A 19,365-nucleotide genomic window follows, 5' to 3' on the forward strand; every position below is an offset into this window, starting at 1 on the left:
CCACCATCTCCTGTGGTGCGGCCAACACCGAGGGAGCCACGGGTGGCGAGCGCCGGAACTGGCGGAACTGCTGCGTGCCCGAGGCCGCCCAAACGGGAGGGCTGGCGGGGCTCGCGGGAGCCGGAGCTGGTTGGCGGGGTGGCCACCGAGACGCAGCGACCTGCGGGGTCCTAGAGAGGACAGGAAAGCTCCTGGAAGACAGCGGGGGCTCAGGCGGCTGACGAACTTCCGGCCTTCACGGCCGCTTGGTTGCCAGGGCGCCGCTACCCGCCGCGGCCCCGGAGCTTCCCTGGACCCGAGGTGAGTTTCGGAGCCCTCGCCCCTCGCCCCTCGCCCCGGGCTCCCGGAAGACGGTCCCGCCCCGTCGGGCGGTGGGAGAGACCCCCGCAGGGGGCGGGGAAGAGGCGCTCGGCGGCGGGTCCTGCTCCCCGGGGAAGGCCGGACTCCCCGGTACCCGCCCCCTGTGCGTCGCCAGTGTTAGCATTATTGCATCTGTTTTTTCTCTAAATATTTCGAAAGACCTCACAAGCGTCCTGACTTGTCATTCCTAGTTTAAAAATTGAGGTTTTATGGAAGCAAATCACTAACGCACCTGACTAGATGTAGGAGCATTCCCTAAGATCACCTAACACCTAGTCCCTAGTCGTCCTGCGGATGTCTTTTCCAACTGATGTGCACCGACTAGGATCCAGCTAAAGACTATTCATTGCAAGCAGTTGTCTTTTAACATTTAAAAACGAGTCCTGCCTTTCCCCTCGCTTCTCCCCGTCCGTCCGTCGAAGGGAGGAGCTGACAGACCTCCAGGAGGAGAGCACCGTCGTTTCTGGATTTACCTGCGGTTCCTCTACTCGTCGTTGCAGTTGGGCGTGCTTTGGGTTGTATTTTACAACACAAGTGGTTTACGATTTTTGTGATCTCTCTGTTGCTAATGCGCTGAAGCTAATAAGAAAAATGCTCTTTTATGCTTTTTCCTCCCATGTTTTTAGTTCAGCTAAGGAACAGGAGGACGCATGTGTTTGCTGCCTGGCACATCATTGACACTTAGTATCTGTGAGTTCTTTAGTGGGTTATAGGTAATTCTAGGAGCTGACTATTAGGGGTGGCTCAGTAGGTTGAGCGTCCGACTCTTGATTGCTGCTCAGGTCATGATTTCATGGTTTGTGGAATCGAGCCCCAAGTCGGGGTCTGTGCTGACAGTGTGGAGCCTGCTTGGGATTCTACCCCACTCACTCTCTGTCTCCCTCTGTCTCTCTTTCTCTCTCTCTCTCTCTCAAAATAAGTAAACTTAAAAAAAAAAAAAAAAGAAAGAAACTGAATACTGGATTTAGGATGAGCTCACTTACTTCCTCCAGGAGTCTGCCTGAACACACCTCCAAAATCATGCCTTGTATTTCACCAAATTGTAATTCTCTCCCCTTGAGCTATAAACTCTGTGAACCCAGCTCTTAGCCCAGCTCCATAAACATCTGTCCAAAGACTGAAGCATTTTTGTACAGTAAAAATTAAGCTGTTTTGCCTTTCAGTTGTATTTTTCAGAGTTAAATAAACTTGAAGAATACATTATTGAGGCGGAAGTCTTTCTGGATCCCATGCGACGGCCTCCCTCCCCACTCTTCTTTCACCTCTGGGCTTTTCGGCTTGCACTTTGGCTCCACCGTCATTCCTTAAGCTCATTCGCCATCCAGTAGCAGAGCTTGAAACATAAATCCAGTCTCTTCGCTTCCCTTCGTAAAAGCCTACTGTGACTTTTGCGCTTCAAATGAAACCCATGCTCCTGGCCCTGCGCAATCTGGCTTGTCTTGCCGGCCTAATTCTCTGCCACTCTTCACTCTTCTGTCTGCATCCGCTCCAGCCTTTCAGGTGTGTGACCACATGGGCCTTGAACGGTGTCACGTGCTCTTCCTGTCCCCCATCTCTGCTTTTTGCGTGGCTCGCTTCCTTTTTGCTGTTAAGGGCTCAGCTTACACGTTTACCTCCCATCCACCTGTCTTAACAGGTCCTCCGTTTATTTGGTAACTCAGTGGTTGATTTTCCTCCCAGTACTTACCACGACTGTCATTGTATCATTTGCCTCCTCACTTTTACCATTGTTGCTCTTACTTTTGTTTTGTCTTTCATAAGCCCCAGCAAAACAGGGGCGGGGTCCGTCTTTTTGACGATTATATCTCTGGTGCCTCGCTAAGTGGCCTGATGCATTGTAGGTGCTCAGGGAACGTTTACGGAGTAAAATGAGTGAGGAAATGGCAACATCGATCTAGAACACAGGAATCGACATCAGAAGAAATCAAATAGGAAAACTTTGAAACTTTGAGTGTGTAACAAAAACGGCACCAAATCTATCCACTATATTTTAGAAATACAAGTTGTCAACACTCAGTTTCTTGCAGTTGTAGGACAGAAGTTCCTGGTAAAACTGAGGTCCCCCTTTCCTTGCTGGCTGCCAGCAGGACACTGGTCTCAGCTTCCTTTACACGTGGCCCCTTCCTCCAGTGACCAGCCAGCAAATGTGCATCAAATCCTCCTCATGCTTCAAATCTCTGAATTCCTCATCTGCTACCAGCCAGAGAATAGTCTACATTTAAAGAGATCATGTAAGGGAGCACCAGGGCGTCCCAGAGGGTTGAGTGTCTAACTCTTGATTTCAGCTCAGGTCATGATCCCCACCCCACCTCCGTTGGGCTACACATAGAGCCTGCTTGAGATTCTCTCTGCCTGTGTCCCCTCCCCTACTCATGCTCTCTCTCTCTCTTTCTGTCTCTAAAATAAAATTTAAAAATTTTTAAAAATTCATAGAAGTAGTGTAGCCCCACCCAGAGATCTATCTTCCTATCATAAGGTCCACTAATTAGTAACCTTAATTATGTTGCTGCGAGAACTGGAGAGACTCCCTGGCCCTGAGGCTTTCACCTAGTAATCCCAAGGATGTCACCAAAGGGTCTTGGTCACATAAAGAATTCAATGACGGGGGCACCTGGGTGGCTCAGTTAAGCATCCGACTTCAGCTAATGTCATGATCTTGTGGTTTGTGGGTTAAGCCCCACGTTGAGCTCTGTGCTGACAGCTCAGAGCCTGGAGACTGCTTCAGATTCTGTGTCTCCCTCTCTTTCTGCCCTCCCCCACTGTGCTCGCTCTCTCTCTCTCTCTCTCTCTCTCTCTCAAAAATAAGTAAACATTAAAAAATTTTTAACTCATTACATTTGGTTCATCAGATGTGTATCAGCTACCTGCTTCCTCCTAGGAAATCAGATGACACCAAATTGTACTTAATTGAATCAGGGCACTTAATTGAATGAATCAGGTAAGTAAAACATTGAAGAAAGTTCCATCCATAATTTTATGGCAAATGTAGACTTGTACATCTTCTAGGCATTTTGTCATAAGAGGTGTTTGGGATCTGTAGCAAGTTGGGATGTGATCGGGAGTGGAGAGAGACCTGGGCACCAGATAATGCTGACGGATCTCTGGGGGGGTGGGCGGGGAGCTTGGGGAGAAGGGAAAGAGGGTGTTTCCCGTCCTTCTTCCCTTCCCGTTCCTTGCCACGTCTTGATGAGATGAAAAGGGAAAATTCACTTCTTGGTCCACAAACCTCCATGAGTAAAGGCAGGTTCAGGGCGGCATAAGGGCAGGAGGTGAGATCTCACCCGGCAGCTGTGGGGAGAACAGACAGAGGCTGCCCGCCTGTGGCTTTGCGTGTGTGGAGGACTCGCCTGCGCGGCTCCGGGGTTCTTGGCAGCATTAAGCATAATCACAGAACAGCTGTTGCCTGTAAACGTAACCCCGTGGTCAGCCACACTTTTAACAATCATGAAGTTAAATGCAAATCCATAGTTAGGACTTCTCAGACTTAGTCGTCTTGGACTGAAGACTCAAAAAACCTGATACTCGGTACTGCAGTAAAGAGTAAAAACAATGCAATTGGCCGTGGACATGGGCAAAGCATAAGCTCCAGTCCCTGTGACTCTCCCGTTTTCTCAACACCATAACGTTGTTCATGTAGACGTCACACGAGCGTCCGTCTCCCCCACCGTAGGCGCCATAAAGGCAGGGACCAAGTCTGTTTCCTCTCACCGCTCTGACCTGAGCACTATGCCAGGCGTCTGGTCAGCACATGTATTTGAATGAATGGGATAAATGCATTTTCCCGCAATAAAGTACAACTGGAAAACTTGTAAGTTCTCTCAGACATTGGTAATTCTTTTTTTAATGTTTATTTTTGAGAGAGAGAGAGGCAGCAAGTAGGGGATGGGCGAACAGAGAGGGAGACACAGAATCCGAAGCAGGCTCCAGGCTGTGAGCTGTCAGCACAGAGCCCGACACGGGGCTCGAACTCACAAACTGCAAGATCATGACCTGAGCCGAAGTCGGACGTTTAACTGAGCCCCCCAGGCACCCCAGTAATTCTGTTAACACTGGGCTGAGGCCATGTATAAAACTCAAATGCTACCATTAAAGTAAACTGTCAGTGTAACCGCCATTCGGCCTCCCAGCTTACAGTCCCCAACCCTGCAACATATTCTCACGATTTCCTTCCTGAATCTTCCTCAGTATTTCTAAACACAGATCTAACGCTGTGACAGTGACATGAAAGCCTCACTGCCCCTCAGTTTTCCGTAGGATAGAGTCTAAACATCTCAGCCTGGAGTTCAAGGCTGTTTTCTGTTCCCACCTTACCTCTTCCCACACGTTTTCTGCCCACACCCTGTAATCTGTAGTCCAGCCACCAGCACCCACACCGGTCCCTAGATCTTCTGTGCCCTGTAACCTTAGAGAGCTTTGGTCCTGTTGGGTCTCCTCCCGTCGCCCTTTCTTTGCCTGACAAATTCCTGTTTGTTATTTTAGGCCTAATTCAAATGCATTTGCCCGTAAGCCACATGTTTTCACTGCTCCATACCCAGTCAGAGTGATCTTTTCCTACTCTTTGCTTTCTGGATATTTGGTTAAATCCTCTGTTATAGCACTCATCACTTGATTTTTTTTTTCACATTTATTTATTTTTGAGAGACAGAGACAGAGCGTGAGCAGGGGAGGGGCAGAGAGGGAGGGAATCACAGAATCAGAAGCAGGTTCCAGGCTCTGAGCTGTCAGCACAGAGCCCGACGCGGGGCTCGAACCCACGAGTCGTGAGATTGACCTGAGCCGAAGTTGGACGCTTACCCGACTGAGCCACCCCGGCGCCCCCATCATTTGATTTTATAGCTAGTCTTGTGTGTCCTGTTCTTTACCTGATGCTACTGTGTATTGACTGTCTAGCAGGTTTTTAAATCACTATTTATTTTTGTTTGTTTTCTTGCAATAACAATTTCAAATGATACAAAAATCAGGAAAAGTAGAGAGTATTCTGTGTAAAGTAGATTTCCCTTCTTCTTGTTCTGCACCTGCCTGGTTCCCTCCCCAGTGGCCAAGGCTGTGTCTCAGTTTTTCGTGGCCATAATAACATGGTGTAACAACCGTAAAACTTCGCGGCCTGCAGCAATACACATTTATTTAGCACAAGAATCTGTGGGGTGCAGCTGATTGGGCAGGGCTTACCCGCGTGTCTGCAGCGAGCTGGGGGGCCGCCGAGCGGCTCGGCAGACGCGTCCAGGCTCACACGTCTGGGGGCCAGCTGCCTGTCAGCTGAGCCGGGAGTGTCCATGTGCCTCTGTCATCGGGGGGGGGGCCAGTGGGTCTTCCTCCTCACGGTCGTGGAGAGCAAGCCCGGGGGCTGTGTCACACAAGTTCTTCCCAATGTTTGTGTCGCATTTGCTGATGGCACGGTGGCCAGATCCAGTCACGTGGTTGAGCACAGACTCCCAGTGGGAAGGCGCTGGAAAGAGTGAGGAGGCCGGGCGGTTATGTGCCACATGCTTTTCTCCAGATTCTGGACAAAGGTAAGTAAAAGCCTAGATGTACTTTCATGAACATAAACGGTAGCACGATGCTCGTTGTTCCCGTGCTTTACTTTTTCCCCCGGCACTTTTTCACTTCCATGAATACATAACGTTTTATCGTCAGGTGTGTGCTCTTCAAGAAGAGCAGGCCAGGGAGCCCTGAATCCGCCTCCCTTGCCCGGGCTGGGGCGAGCCTTCTGAGCAGGATGGCTTCGGCGGAGGAGCAGCCCGGACTTAGAGCCGTGAAGGTGGAGGAGGACCGTGTCTGGGACCAGGAGACCTTCCTTCGAGAGAGCGGCATTTCTACTCAGGAGGCCTCCCGCCAACTTTTCAGGCACTTTTGTTACCAAGAGTCCCCCGGGCCCCGCGAGGCGCTGCGCCGGCTCCGCGAGCTGTGCCGCCAGTGGCTGCGGCCCGAGATGCACAGCAAGGAGCAGATCCTGGAGCTGCTGGTGCTGGAGCAGTTCCTGACCGTCCTGCCCGCCGAGCTCCAGGCCTGGGTGCGGGGACAGCACCCGGAGAGCGGGGACGAGGTGGTGACGGCGCTGGAGGGTCTGGAGAGGGAGTTCAGTGAGCCTGAGAACCAGGTGAGAGTAGGAAGACGGGCTCCCAGACACCGCGTACCGAGTGATCCGGGCCAGCTGGCTGCAGCCGGTTCTCAGTTGCTGTGTAGCAAACTACCCCCAAGCGTGATGGCTTAAACAACCCCAGCACTACCTCACGGACTCTGTGCGTCAGGACCTAGGGAGCTGCTTAGGAGGGTCCCTCACGGGGTTGCAGTGAAGATTTGTTTTCTTAACTTGGATTGTCTTTTTACCAGTCCTCTGAGGCTGGGGTGATCTAACCCACTCTCCTGAGGTGGACAGGGAAACTGAGGCACGGAGCAACAGGGCCTTACAGTGAGTCAGGGCCACAGGCCCCCCATGAATCCCGTCACCCAGAACCCAGACACGGTGAGGCGAGGTGTAGCGCCGGGGTCGCTGGGGTGGGTGGCTGCAGGGCTGGGCCTATTCCAGCCCCGTGCACAGGGGAGCCCCCTCCCGGCTTGCCTGGGGCTGGTGGATCCACTTCTGAGACTGCTCCCCCTGTGGGTGCTGGTGGGCGCCCCAGTTCCTCACTGGTGTTGGCCGGAGGGCTTAGATCTTTGCCGCGTGGGTTTCTGCCTCGGCTGAGTGTCCTCGCACGTCAGCTGTCTTCCCCGAGAGAGAGAGACAGATAGACAGACAGACAGAAAAGGAGCATGAGGATAGAGCCACAGTGCTTTGTATGACTTAGTCTCAGAAGTTGTAGACCATTGCTTCTGAGTCACTAAGTACAGCTCACACTCAAGGGGAGGGAATCAGGCAGGAGTAGGGATTGAACTCTGGGCCTGTGCCCATGCCATCCCTCTGCACAATGTTTCGGACGGTTCCTTCCATAGTATATCAGCCTGGGCTCCCGTGTCCCTCTCTTATGAACCCAAATATACCTACCTGCCTCCAGGCCCCAGACGATGCCCCTGGCCATTCGGAAGTGCTGTCAGAGGATGGGGTGCATGTGAAGGCCAAGCAGGAATCAAGAGCCATCCAGCTTCAGGCCACGGTGACACAGCTCAAATGTGAATCTCTCGGTCCCCACAAAATTGGGGAACAAGGTAAGGACTTTGATGGGTCCACCTGGGATGTCTGGTGGCCCTGCTGTGTAGGGTAGCAGTTAAGACCGTGGACTCTGGGGTCAGAGTGCCTGCGTGGTAACTTAGGCACGGCCACTTAGCAGCTCTGTGACATCGGGCAGGCCAGGTGGCCGTCCGGCACCTTTGGTTGACGCATCCATGGGATGGAAATCATCACAGTCCTAGAGTCGTTTGGGGATTTCCTGAGTTGATGTGTGTGAAAGAGGTGGAACCGCGCCTGCTTACACGCGTCCTTTCGGGAGCCTCGCCCGCCCTCTCCGGGGCCCCTGCAGCCATCGCAGCAGCGCTCCTGACCCCGCTCTGGTCTCAGGTTCCTCCGGAGCCCTTGTCTTCCTCAGTCCGCCACTTCTGTGCTCTTAGAACGCGTGTGCTTGGACGGGATCTTCCGATGCCCCGTCCTGTGGCTGTGCTGTCCCGAAAGGACAGAGACGTGACGTTGTCCGTGCACTTACCGTTCCAGGCGCTGACGTCGTACCAGAAAGCCAGGAGTCGGCGGTGCGGCAAGAAGTTTTGAAGGAAGTGGAACATCTTGCAAATAGCCGACTCCAAAGAGACGCTCCCCTGGACCCTCAGTGCCGGGAAGCTTGGAAGCGGGAGAGCAGGGCGGGAAAGCCGAGGGGACGCGCCGCCGGAGAGCGACCGCACAGGTGCGGCGAGTGCGGGAAAGGCTTCGCTCAGAGCTCGGTCCTCGCTCAGCACCAGAGAACCCACACCGGGGAGAAGCCCTACGAGTGCGACGAGTGCGGGAGAGCCTTCAGCCAGCGCTCCGGCCTGGTCGAGCATCAGCGGAGCCACACCGGGGAGAAGCCCTACGTGTGCGACGAGTGCGGGAGAGCCTTCAGTGCTGGCAACGGCCTCATCAGACACAGGCGGATCCACACGGGGGAGAAGCCCTACGGCTGTGAGGAGTGCGGGAGAGCCTTCCGCCTGAGCTCGTACCTCGTTCAGCACCAGAGGATCCACACGGGGGAGAAGCGCTACCGCTGTGGCGAGTGCGGGAAGGCCTTCAGCCAGAACGCGGGGCTCTTCCAGCACCTCCGCGTCCACACGGGGGAGAAGCCCTTCCAGTGCGGCCAGTGCGGCAAGCGCTTTAGCCGGCGGACCCTGCTCGGCAAGCACCAGAGGAGCCACACTGGGGAGAGACCGTACGCGTGTGACGAGTGCGGGAAGGCCTTCGGCCACCACTGCAACCTCATCAGGCATTTTAGAATCCATACCGTTGCCAAACCGGACTAATTCCCCGGACCCCCCGACTCCTAGATGGGGCCGCCTTGGGAAGTCGGCTTTTCGCGTGGCTCATTTTGTTTTGGCCAGATTTACGGTGCTCCGGATCGAGTAGCTCGTCTGCAGACTCGGTGCCGGGGTCTCCCGGTGAACGGCCGCGGTTGTGGGCGGTTCCGGGCACCCCCCTTCTTCCCTATCCTTTGGTTCGTTTCTACGGATTTCCCTCAAAAGAGACCGAAATCACCTGGAAATAAATTGCTGCGGAGGGGCCGTTCTCGGGTGATACTGAATACTGAACAACTCTGAAAAACTGGTTTCTGTGTATGTGTATACGTTTTAAAGATTGGGTAAATCCAGGAGCGCCGGGGGCCTCAGTATACTCTTTAAAGATTAGGTAAATCCAGGGGTGCCTGGGTGGCTCAGTCGGTTAAGCATCTGACTTCGGCTCGGGTCATGATCTCACGGTTGGTGGGTTCGAGCCCCACGTCGGGCTCTGTGCTGTCAGTTCAGAGCCTGGAGCCTGCTTCGGATCCTGTGTCTCCCTCTCTCTCGGTTCCTCCCCCACTCCTGTTCTGTCTCTGTCTCAAAAAATGAATAAACATTAAAAAAAAATTTAAAGATTGGGTAAATTCAAAGAATATCAAGACGAGGTGCTCCCCACCCCCCCACCCCCCCGTAAAAGTTACATTTTATACACACCTAAGGGTTGGGAATGACCAGTGCCGTGGTCTCCCCGAAGAATGTGGTGGATGACCATCAGAGGGGGTGGTGTACTCTCTGAGCAGCGTTGTCCGTGGCGTGAAACGTGTGGAACGTGTGGTCCTGACAGCTTAGAGCGCTGTGTGCCGGGAGATATCTGAGTGCAGGTCGTTACCATATTTCAGGTTTCCAGTTTTGTTGTAAATAATGAGGGGACACTTGAGCGCTTGCTCGGTGCACTCTTTCACTTGCAGCCTCTCGGTCAGCATTCTTCCCCTGCCTCTGCCTTTTGGAGGTCAGTCGGCGACGGCGACGTTGAGTGCCCTTGCAAGAATCATGGAGGGGGCTCTGTGGAGGAGGGGGGCCGCTGACCTGGGGCGGCCTGCTGCTTAACTGGAGAGACCAGCACGCACAGACCGTCTGCTGTCAGAGTTCAGCACAGGCTCTGGCACCAGACAGCGTGGGTTCCCGTCCTGCCCTCTGTTTGTGAGCCGTGCGACCTTGGGTAACTCACTCTAGACCCTGCGCTACAGTCTCCCCACCTATAACGGGGTGCTGGCGGCGCCCTTCGCACGGGGCACAGGAGACTAAGTTAACACAGGGGCGCCTGAGTGGCTCTGTCGGTTAAGCGTCCGACTTTGGCTCAGGTCATGATCTCACGGTTGTGAGTTCAAGCCCCGCGTCGGACTCTGGGCTGACAGCTGGGAGCCTGGAGCCTGCTTCGGATTCTGTGTCTCCCTCTGTCTGCCCCTCTGCTGCTTGCACTCTGTCTCTCGCATTGTCTCAAAAGTAAATAAACATTAAAAAAAAAAAAAAAAAAGACTAAGTTAACACAAACTTTGAAACACTTAAGCCAGAGAAACGAAACGATACCATCTAATGAATATAGGTGGCATTGTGAGCACGCTGGGGACTCCCTAGGATATTAAACGCCCCTGCGGACATTCTCATTATACTTGTCTCCACGGTCAAAATCTGAGGCAGAATTTCTAAAAAGAGGAAGTAAAAGTTCAGCTTTAAAGTATACTGTGCTAAACCTTTGTTTTTGAGGTTTATTTTTAAAAAATTAGAATGTGTGTGTGTGTGTGTGTGTGGTTTCCCTTATAGCTCTTACAGCTTTGGGGGGGGTGGCTCTTTAAAATTCCTTGACTGGGGCGCCTGGGTGGCTCAGTCGGTTAAGCCTCCGACTTCAGCTCGGGTCACAATCTCACGGTCCGTGGGTTCCTGCTCCGCGTCGGGCTCTGGGCTGATGGCTCAGAGCCTGGAGCCTGCTTCTGATTCTGTGTCTCCCTCTCTCTCTGCCCTTCCCCCGTTCATGCTCTGTCTCTCTCTGTCTCAAAAATAAATAAACGTTAAAAAAAAAAAAATTAAAATTCCTTGACTGTTTCATTTGTGAGTAGAACAATTGGCTAAATTCAGATTATCCTAGAATAATGCTTATCAAATTTTAGAGTATCTACAAATCACCTGCGATCTTAAAATACAGACTCTAATTCCAAAGGTCGGAGCGGAGCCCAGCAATCTGCATTTTCAGCACGCTCCCGGCGCTGCTGCTGGTTCCCAGAGCACCAAGGCCACGCGGCCCTTCGGAAACGCGAAGGGGCGCCAGGCCGGTGCGGTTTCCCTCCCGCCCCCTCCGTCCTGCAGCCTCCGTGGGCGGCAGCGTGTAGTCCCCAGAGCGGTGCTCCCGCGCAAGAGGGCGGAGGGGGAGGCCGTGTCTGGCACAGGCAAATCCGGCCCGACCTTCAGCCGGGGAGTCTGAAAGACGCCTCCATGTTCGCCTAGAGAAAGCGGCGGTCCTCGTCCTTCGTGCCTGAGCTGTGCCTCAGCTCCGGGGGTGAAGGCCCAGGGGCTGCCCCGCGCCCACGAGCACACCGCAGACCCGCCGGCCCTCACCCCCGGCCCTCCCGGGGACCCTGGGCATCCAGGACCCAGGGACCAGGTCCCCGCGGAGGTGTCTGTACCTGCCGCTCCCACGTACCGCCCTGAACTGGAGTCTGCCCCTCTGGGTTCCCCACCCCAGGGCTCCGCACGTTCCAGTCTCCTTCCCTCCTTCCCTTCTCTATTCGGGAAGGCAAAGAAAAGACCCCAGGAAGCCAGAGGGGCAAAGGAGAAAAGCAGGGGGTGGGGGAGAGGAGGCCTTCTGAGGGGTGCAGGGGGAGAGTCTGGAAGAAAGGCCTAATTCAGGGCGAGCCTGCAGCAGGGAGAAAATGGAAGGGAGAATCTGGGAATGTTTTCATTTTATTTTTCAGGTTCTGTTTCAATAATCTGGTCCAAGTGTTGCCCAGTAAACCGGGGAGACTCTGGGCCCTGGAGTCTCCACCCAGCCTGTCCCAAAGATGTTTATTTTAAACAGGAGGTTTTCGGTCTGATCAGAAGAAAGAATTCAAGGACACAGCAAATGAGCGACACAAGGGGGAAAGTTTATTTAAAAAGTACGCTCTTGAGGGGCGCCTAGGGGGGCTCAGTTGGTTCAGCGTCCAACTTGAGCTCGGGTCATGACCTCACAGTTCATGAGTTGGAGACCCACATCGGGCTCTGTGCTGACAGCTCAGAGCCTGCTTAGGATTCTCTCTCTCTCTCTCTCTCTCTCTCTCTCTCTCTCTCTCTCTCTCCCCCGCCCCGTGCATGCTCTGTGTCCCTAGGGCTTGTGTTTTTTATTGACAGTTGTTAAGGGGGTGGAATATCCATTATTTGGAGCAGGAATTTCTTGGAAGCAGGATTTTTTGGTTGTTTGTTTTGGGCCTTTTCTTCATTATTTGGTCAGGGGTTTCCGGCCTACCTTGTCAGTAATCTTGGGCCTGTGCTTTGTTCTGGAATGCTGCCAGGACAGGTCTCTGACCCTCTCTATAGCTGGCCCTGAATTCCCCTTTGCTAACCTCCAGGCATTCCTAGACAACTGCTACTCTAAGTTTCATTAATATTTGTGGAAAAAACATGGGGTGCCTGGGTGGCTCAGTTGGTTGAGCGTCCGACTTCAGCTCAGGTCATGATCTCACGGTTCATGAGTTTGAGACCCGTGTCGGGCTCTGTGCTAACAGCTCAGAGCCTGGAACCTGCTTCAGATTCTGTGTCTCCTTCTCTCTCTGCTCCTCCTCCGTTTGCGCTCTGTCTCTCTCTCAAAAATAAACATAAAAAAATTTTTTAAAATATATTTGTGGAAAAAACATTTAAAGACCCAATTTCCAAATATCTCCCTTTTAAAACAAATCTAATCATAAGATAGCATTATAATTTATGGATCTATTAATTACTTATTTTCCATTTTCCAGTTAGAACATGGCCCGTTTTATCCAAAGATACCAAATACTACGGCAACAAACAAACCAAGCGAAGCCCAGAGTGTCTCTATGAGTGTTGGTTCCTCCCGAAAGTTGAGGCTTTACTGACTGAACCAAATGGCTTCCTAGTTTCTGATCGCTTAGTCTTCCAGCCGTTTTTCTGTAATGCTGCGCACGAGACACTAATCCAGACATGTCGAAAAGAACTCCACTTGGGACATCTGAGACTCTGGTTTTCCTTACATTTTCCCGTTAGTAAGGACTTGCAGGTATAGGCTCATATGTATTGTCCGTATAGCCTGCCAGAGTTCCCTGGGGGTGGGAGGTGGTTTTCCAGGAGTTTTGGAACACAGTTCTCTGTTCCTTTTAGTTTTATTTTTTTATTTTATTAAAATTTTTTTTAACGTTAATTTTTGAGAGAGAGACAGAGTGCACGCGGAGGAGGAGCAGAGAGAGAGGGAGACACAGAATCGGAAGCGGGCTCCAGGCTCTGAGCTGTCAGCACAGAGCCCGAGGCGGGGCTCGAGCTCACGAACTGTGAGATCGTTACCTGAGCCGAAGTCTGACGCTCAACGCACTGAGCCACCCAGGTGCCCCTAATTTGTTTTATTCTTAGACTAAGGCTTGAATAAGATCTAAGGATATTAAACGTGGTAGATAGGGTGCTGCCTGTGAATGTCACTTCTAAACAGCCGTAATATACTCTCATATGTCTCAGTTTCTCCCAGCAAGGCCTAAGGCCGTCTAGGGGGCCCAGAGCACTGGACAATCAGTCCTTATGGATGCGTCCCCCGATAAACCAATCATGAATTACCTTACAAGACAGGAAATTCCTATGGGAGAGCTAAATCTCAAGGAATTCCTCACATACTCCCGCTAGGCTTTCAGTCACCTGAAAGCACCATTTGGCCAGAAGAAGCAATTGTCCCTTCATCTGAGCTGCGATTCAGTCTCTCACTTTTCTAACCAGAAAATTTTATTCGAGCCTTATATTAATAACATCAATTAGTATAATGCTAAATTAAGACAACCAACCCATAAACTTCCCCCTCTAGGTTATCCCCACTTAGAGAACATTACCTGTAACCTTTGACCGCTCAAATAACAAGCCCATCAACTCAAATTGACGAGGTCTGGAGAGCGGGAGAACACACCAGATACACCTTCGAGGGGCCGCGAGGTCAGGGGTATAAAGGGCCCGTGCTGGTGCCCGCTGTGCTTTCCCGAGCACCCCCGCGGTTTTCGGGTAAGTTGCTCTGAGCTCCTACCGGCTACACCAAGAAATGTGGGGCGCAGAATGAACAAACCTTTTAGAATTTCTTTACAAAAGGAAGAGTTTTTAATTGGAGCCCAAGTTAGGACAGCTGGCAGGGGTCCACAATCTTCAAAAAGGGCTCTGGTAAGGGAGTGTTTGGTGTTGCGGTGTATACGTTTTTACATAAAAAGTTGTAAGTCATCGCGGAGCTTATGGAACTGTTTTAGTATCAGCAGGGCAGCATGGCTTTAAACTTACTGCAACCAGGGATGGTGATTCCTTTTTCTTTTGTGTTCAGAATCCTTTCTGGTAACTTTAACCAGGCAGAGGTACAGTGTGTGTTCACAGCAGAAAGAACCCCTGCTTTGAGGTTTTGCCCAGTTGTTCTGACTTTGGCAAATGTTAAAGTATAGCTTCCCTGGGAGTCCAGGAGCAGGACCCACAAACATGAGCTGAAAATTTCCTTTATCACGGGAAGTGAGGGAGTCCCTCGGTGCAATCTGGGAAGAGGGTACGCCTACCAGCAAAGGGATGAGGTGGAGCAAAGGCCCTAGGGATGGAATGAAGATAGCTTTCCATTGGGTTTGTGTGATGATCCTTACCTTCCCGCAGAAGGGGCGGCCATGGGCATTCGCCACGGGCCTTTACAACTGCGTCAACGGAGCCCCGCATCGGCCTCATGTTGTACTTGATTGAGGTTCATATTTGAGGCTGACTGACGCCCCCATCTAGTGTTTCCTATTAAGTGCCTGGAAACTTTGTGCACCTGGAAAGTCGCTTTTTCCTTCCTCGTCTAGAAGGAGCAGGTGGTGCCTCACGCACAGGTATCAGTGTAATTGCTGGGAGACTCGCAGCGTCCGGAGCCCACGGCCTTCGCGCGCACGGGAGAAGACGGCGCTGAGCGTGGGGACAGGTCCGACGGCCGGCGAGCGGCAGGTAGGGGACGGGGAGAAGATGGGTGGGGGCTGGGAGGGGACGGGCGGGACTGGGGGGCGCTGGGGTCCGGCGGCAGGCGCAGAGAAGTACGCTAGTTTGTCAGCACAGCGCAGGTGTTCGTTACTCTGCGGCTGTGTGCCCGCGGGCGAGCTCCTCACGTCTCTGTGCCGCTGTGGAAAGGCTGGGGGGGGGGGGGGAGGCGGGAGGGCGCATCTCAGGAGGCAAGGCGGCAGGCGAGAAGTGGGATGGGGCCGGGAACTGGAAGGCTAGGGCCAGCCTGGTTTCCTACGGGAGGTCCGCTTTGGGGGAGTGGGGAGCGGGGCACTTCTCACTCCCCCACCGGCCGCCCGCGAGGAGGCCAAAGAGCGGACACAGCCTCCGAGCAGCCTAGAGAGGCAGCGGAAGTGGCCGGGCGTGCGCCGGAAGGGGGTCCGCGCGGCCTCGCCTGCCCGGCTCCGGAGCCTCGGTGGTAGCCCCGCCGCGGCCGGGTGAGCGCGGGCCTCGGCACGTGTGCCGTCTGTGATGGCACAGAGCGCTAGGGTGCGCGCCCGCGGGCCGCGTCGGCGTGACGCGGTGCCTCCCTGGGCTCCGAGCCGCGTCTGGGAGGAGCGCTAATCCCCTCAGGCGGCCGGGCCGGACTTTCGTCCCTACGGCCCTCCTAGAGCGGAGGGCGCGCGTTGCGGGCTGCTCCCCGTGGGCTGGCGTGGAGGTCGTGTCCCGTGGTCGCTGCCGGGGACGACATCGCCGGCCGGACTCGCGCATGACCGAGAGTGACGAGCGGCTCCCCGCGCACGTGCCGGCGCGCTTGCCGTTCGCGTCTGCCGCCTGAGGTTTTCCTCGAGGGTGTCCCGGCCCATGTCTGTGAGTGCTGCTACTTACATGTGGCGGCGTATGTTTACACGGTGCAATATTCTGTGTGTGTGTGTGTATGCTGTGTACCTACCAGACGTACATGTGTGTCGTCACTGCGCTCGGGCGTCCTCCCTGCTTTATAGAACACACCTCCTTTATCACGCACTTCGGTATGTGATCTCCTTCAATTAAACGATGATGGTAAAAGTGTACTTTATTATGCCTACGCACCCATGCTTCCCGCTTTGTGTTTTGGATACTGACCCTTTAGGGGATATGTCGTTTGTAAATCTCTTCCATTCATTGTTTCGTCTCTTAGATGGTTCCTTTGCTGCACAGGAGCCTTTTATCTCCACGTGCTCCCAGTAGTTTATTTCTGCTTTAGTTTCCCTTGTCTCGGGAGACACATCGAGAAATATTTTGCTGCCACCAAGGTTGAGAAATTACTGCCTATGCTCTTAACCTAGGATTCTTATGGTTTCAGATCATATATTTACGTCCTTAATTTATCTTGGGGGCATAATTTCATCTGTGGTGAACAAAGGTCGTCTGGTTTTATTCTTTTGCATGGAGCTGTCCAGTCCCAACACCATTTGTGAGGACTTTTTTCCATTGTATATTTTTGCCTCCTTTGTCGAAGTTTAATTGACCATATAATCTTGGATTTTTTTTGGATCTCTGTTCTGTTCCAGTGCTTCCTATATCTGTTTTTGTGCCGGCACCTTACTGTTTCAATTAGTACAGCTAGGGAGAATAGCTTGAAATCTGGGATCGCGACACCTCCAGGTTTGTTTTTTCAACGTTTTGGCTATATGGGGTCTTCTGTGGTTCCTATACAAATTTTAGGATTATTTGTTCTGGTTCTGTGAAAAATGCTGTTGGTGTTTTCATAGCATTAAGTCGGTAAAGTGCACTGAGTAATATAGATCTTTTAAGAGTAATTGTTCTCTCGCTCCAGGAGCGTTCATGTTTTATTTATTTTTGAGAGAACACGTGTGTGCAAGCAGGGGAGGGGCAGAGAGGGAGGGAGACACAGGATCAGAAGCAGGATCCAGGATCCCAGCTGTCAGTCCAGTGCCAGATGTGGGGCTCCAACCCACAAACCATGAGATCATGACCTGAGCTGGTGCTTAACTGAGCTGCCCAGGCTTCTGGGGAGCATGGACTGACTGTGTCATTGCCAGTTTATTTCACCAGTGTTCTTACAGTTTTCAAAGTACAGCCCTTTTACCTCCTTGGTTAAGTTTGTTCCCAGGTATTTGATTGTTTTGGTATAATTGTAAATAGGGTTGTTTTAATTTCCTTCTGCTACTTCATTATAAGTGTATTGATTTTGTTTTCTGCAACCTTACTGAATTCATTTATCAGTTCTAGTTTTCTGGTGGTGTCTTTAGGATTTACTCCATGTAGTGTCATGTCATCTGCAGATAGTGAAAGTTTTCCTTTTTCCTTACCAATTTGGATGCCTTTTATTTCTTTTTCTGGTCTGATTGCTGCCGCTAGGACTTTGAATGCTATGGTGAAAAAAGTGGTGAGAGTGGGCATCTTTGTCTTGTTTCTGATCTGAGGAGAAAAGCTTCCCCCCCCCAACCGTTGAGTTTGATGTTAGCTGTGGCTTTTTCATATATAGCCTCTACTATGTTGAGGGATGTTCCCTCTAAACCTTCTTTGTGGAGGGTTTACACTATGGATGTCCTACTTTGCCAAATGCTTCTTCATCTATTGAAATGGGTCATATGGTTTTTACCCTTTGTCTTGTTGATGTGAGGTAGCATGTTGATTTGCAAATGTCAAACCACATTTGCATCTGAGGGATAAATCCCACTTCATTGTGATGCATACTTTCTAAAATATATTCTTGGAATCAAATTTGCTAGTATTTTGAAGATTTTTGTGTCTGTGCTCATCTGAGATACTGGCCTGTAGTTTTTCTTTTTTGGTTAGTGGTGTCTTTGTCTGGTTTTGGTATCTGGGTAATGCTGGCCTCATAGAATGAATTTGAAATCTTTCCTTCCTTTTTTTTTTTTTTTTTGCAATTGTTTGGAAGAGTAGATGTTAACGCTTCTTTAAATGTTTGATAGAATTCACCTGTGAAACCATGAGGTCCTTGACTTTTTTTTTCTTGGGAGCTGATTACCAGCAATGAAATTTGAGTCTGTAATCATTCTGTTCAAATTTTCTATTTCTTCTTGATACAGCTTTGGGATGTTACATGTTTTTAGGAGTTCATGCATTTCTTCTAGGTTGTCCAACTTGGCATGTAATTTTTCATCATATTCTCTCAATCCTTTGTATTACTGTGGTATCGGGTGTCAGCTATCTTTTTTTTTTTTTTTCAACTTTTTTTTTTTTTTTTTTTTTAATTTATTTTTGGGACAGAGAGAGACAGAGCATGAACGGGGGAGGGGCAGAGAGAGAGGGAGACACAGAATCGGAAACAGGCTCCAGGCTCCAAGCCATCAGCCCAGAGCCTGACGCGGGGCTCGAACTCACGGACCGCGAGATCGTGACCTGGCTGAAGTCGGACGCTTAACCGACTGCGCCACCCAGGCGCCCCTCAGCTATCTTTTTTCTGATTGTGTTTGAGTCATTTTAGGAGTCTGGTCTAAGGTTTATCGATTTTTATTGATCATTTCAAAGAAACCATCTCCTGGTTTCATTGATCTGTTTTTGTTTTTTTTTATAGTTTTAATTTTTTTTTATTAAGTAGTCTTGATGTTCAGTGCAGAGCCCAACACAGGGCCTGAACTCACAACCCTGCGATCAGTCCCTGAGCTGAGATCCAGTCGGATGCCTAGCCCACTGAGCCACCTAAGTGTCCCTGCTGTAATCTTTCTTACCTTTCTTCTACTGATGTTGGAATTGGCTTTTTTTTTTTTTTTTCTTCTTCTGGCTCCCTTAGGTGTAAGGTTAAATGGTTTTTGAGATTTTACTTTTTGTTGTAGGCTTGTATTGCTATAAACAAACCGCTTGTGCATTTCAAAGATTTTTGTCCTAGGGGCGCCTGGGTGGCTCAGTCGGTTAGGTGGCCGACTTCCGCTCGGGTCATGATCTCGCGGTCCGTGAGTTCGAGCCCCGCGTCGGCTCTGTGCTGACAGCTCAGAGCCTGGAGCCTGTTTCAGATTCTGTGTCTCTCTCTCTCTGACCCTCCCCCGTTCATGCTCTGTCTCTCTCTGTCTCAAAAATAAATAAACGTTAAAAAAAATTAAAAAAAAAAAGATTTTTGTCCTAAATGTTTTCATTTTCATTTGTTTCCATGCTTTTAAAAAAAATTTCCTCCATGATTGCTTGTGTGACCCATTCATTGTTTAGTAGCATGTTATTTAACCTTCTTTTATAGGTGTTCTTTCCAGATTTTTTTCATGGTTGATTTCTAGTTCCTCAGCATTGTGATGGGGGTGCAGGAAATGCATAGTATGACTTTGCTCTATTTGAATTTGTTGAAATTTGTGATCTATTTCGAATAGTGTTCTGTGTGCACTTGAGAATAAGTGCATTCTGCTGTTTTAGGATGGAATGTTGTAAATGTATTTGTTAGATCCATCTGATCCAATGTGTCGTTCAAAGCCACTTTTT

General features: G+C 51.1%; 1 protein-coding gene and 1 long non-coding RNA gene across 3 annotated transcripts in view; both read left to right on the plus strand.

Moving 5' to 3' along the window:
- Window positions 1-197: 197 nt before the first annotated feature.
- Window positions 198-10,541, plus strand: ZSCAN31 (zinc finger and SCAN domain containing 31). Of its 2 annotated transcripts, none has more exons than XM_019437081.2 (4): window positions 198-300; window positions 5,995-6,457; window positions 7,353-7,503; window positions 8,003-10,541. In XM_019437081.2, exons 2-4 carry the CDS (start codon window positions 6,077-6,079, stop codon window positions 8,776-8,778), a joined length of 1,308 nt encoding a protein of 435 aa, XP_019292626.2. In that variant the 5' UTR covers window positions 198-300; window positions 5,995-6,076; the 3' UTR covers window positions 8,779-10,541. The 2 variants fall into 2 exon arrangements, with proteins under 2 accessions (XP_019292626.2, XP_019292624.2); XM_019437079.2 differs by lacking the exon at window positions 198-300 and adding an exon at window positions 3,470-5,870.
- A 4,835-nt stretch (window positions 10,542-15,376) lies between these two features.
- The window catches only part of LOC109259447 (uncharacterized), a 34,988-nt gene continuing 30,999 nt past the window's right edge, over window positions 15,377-19,365 (plus strand). The window contains exon 1 of the long non-coding RNA XR_002076672.2: window positions 15,377-15,798. This is a non-coding gene — a long non-coding RNA (uncharacterized LOC109259447). The remainder of the gene's footprint in view (window positions 15,799-19,365) is intronic.

Source organism: Panthera pardus, unplaced genomic scaffold (genome assembly GCF_024362965.1).
Source record: "Panthera pardus isolate Hobbes unplaced genomic scaffold, ASM2436296v1 HiC_scaffold_17, whole genome shotgun sequence".
Lineage (NCBI taxonomy): Eukaryota > Metazoa > Chordata > Mammalia > Carnivora > Felidae > Panthera > Panthera pardus.

Excerpts from the sequence above, each read along its gene's own strand:
- ZSCAN31 (XM_019437079.2), top strand. The coding sequence starts at position 5,728 with ATGTTTGTGTCGCATTTGCTGATGGCACGGTGGCCAGATCCAGTCACG. Across the intron at positions 5,871-5,994 it reads TCTCCAGATTCTGGACAAAG|GTGTGTGCTCTTCAAGAAGA; the intron begins GTAAGTAAAAGC and ends TTTTATCGTCAG. Across the intron at positions 6,458-7,352 it reads TCAGTGAGCCTGAGAACCAG|GCCCCAGACGATGCCCCTGG; the intron begins GTGAGAGTAGGA and ends ACCTGCCTCCAG.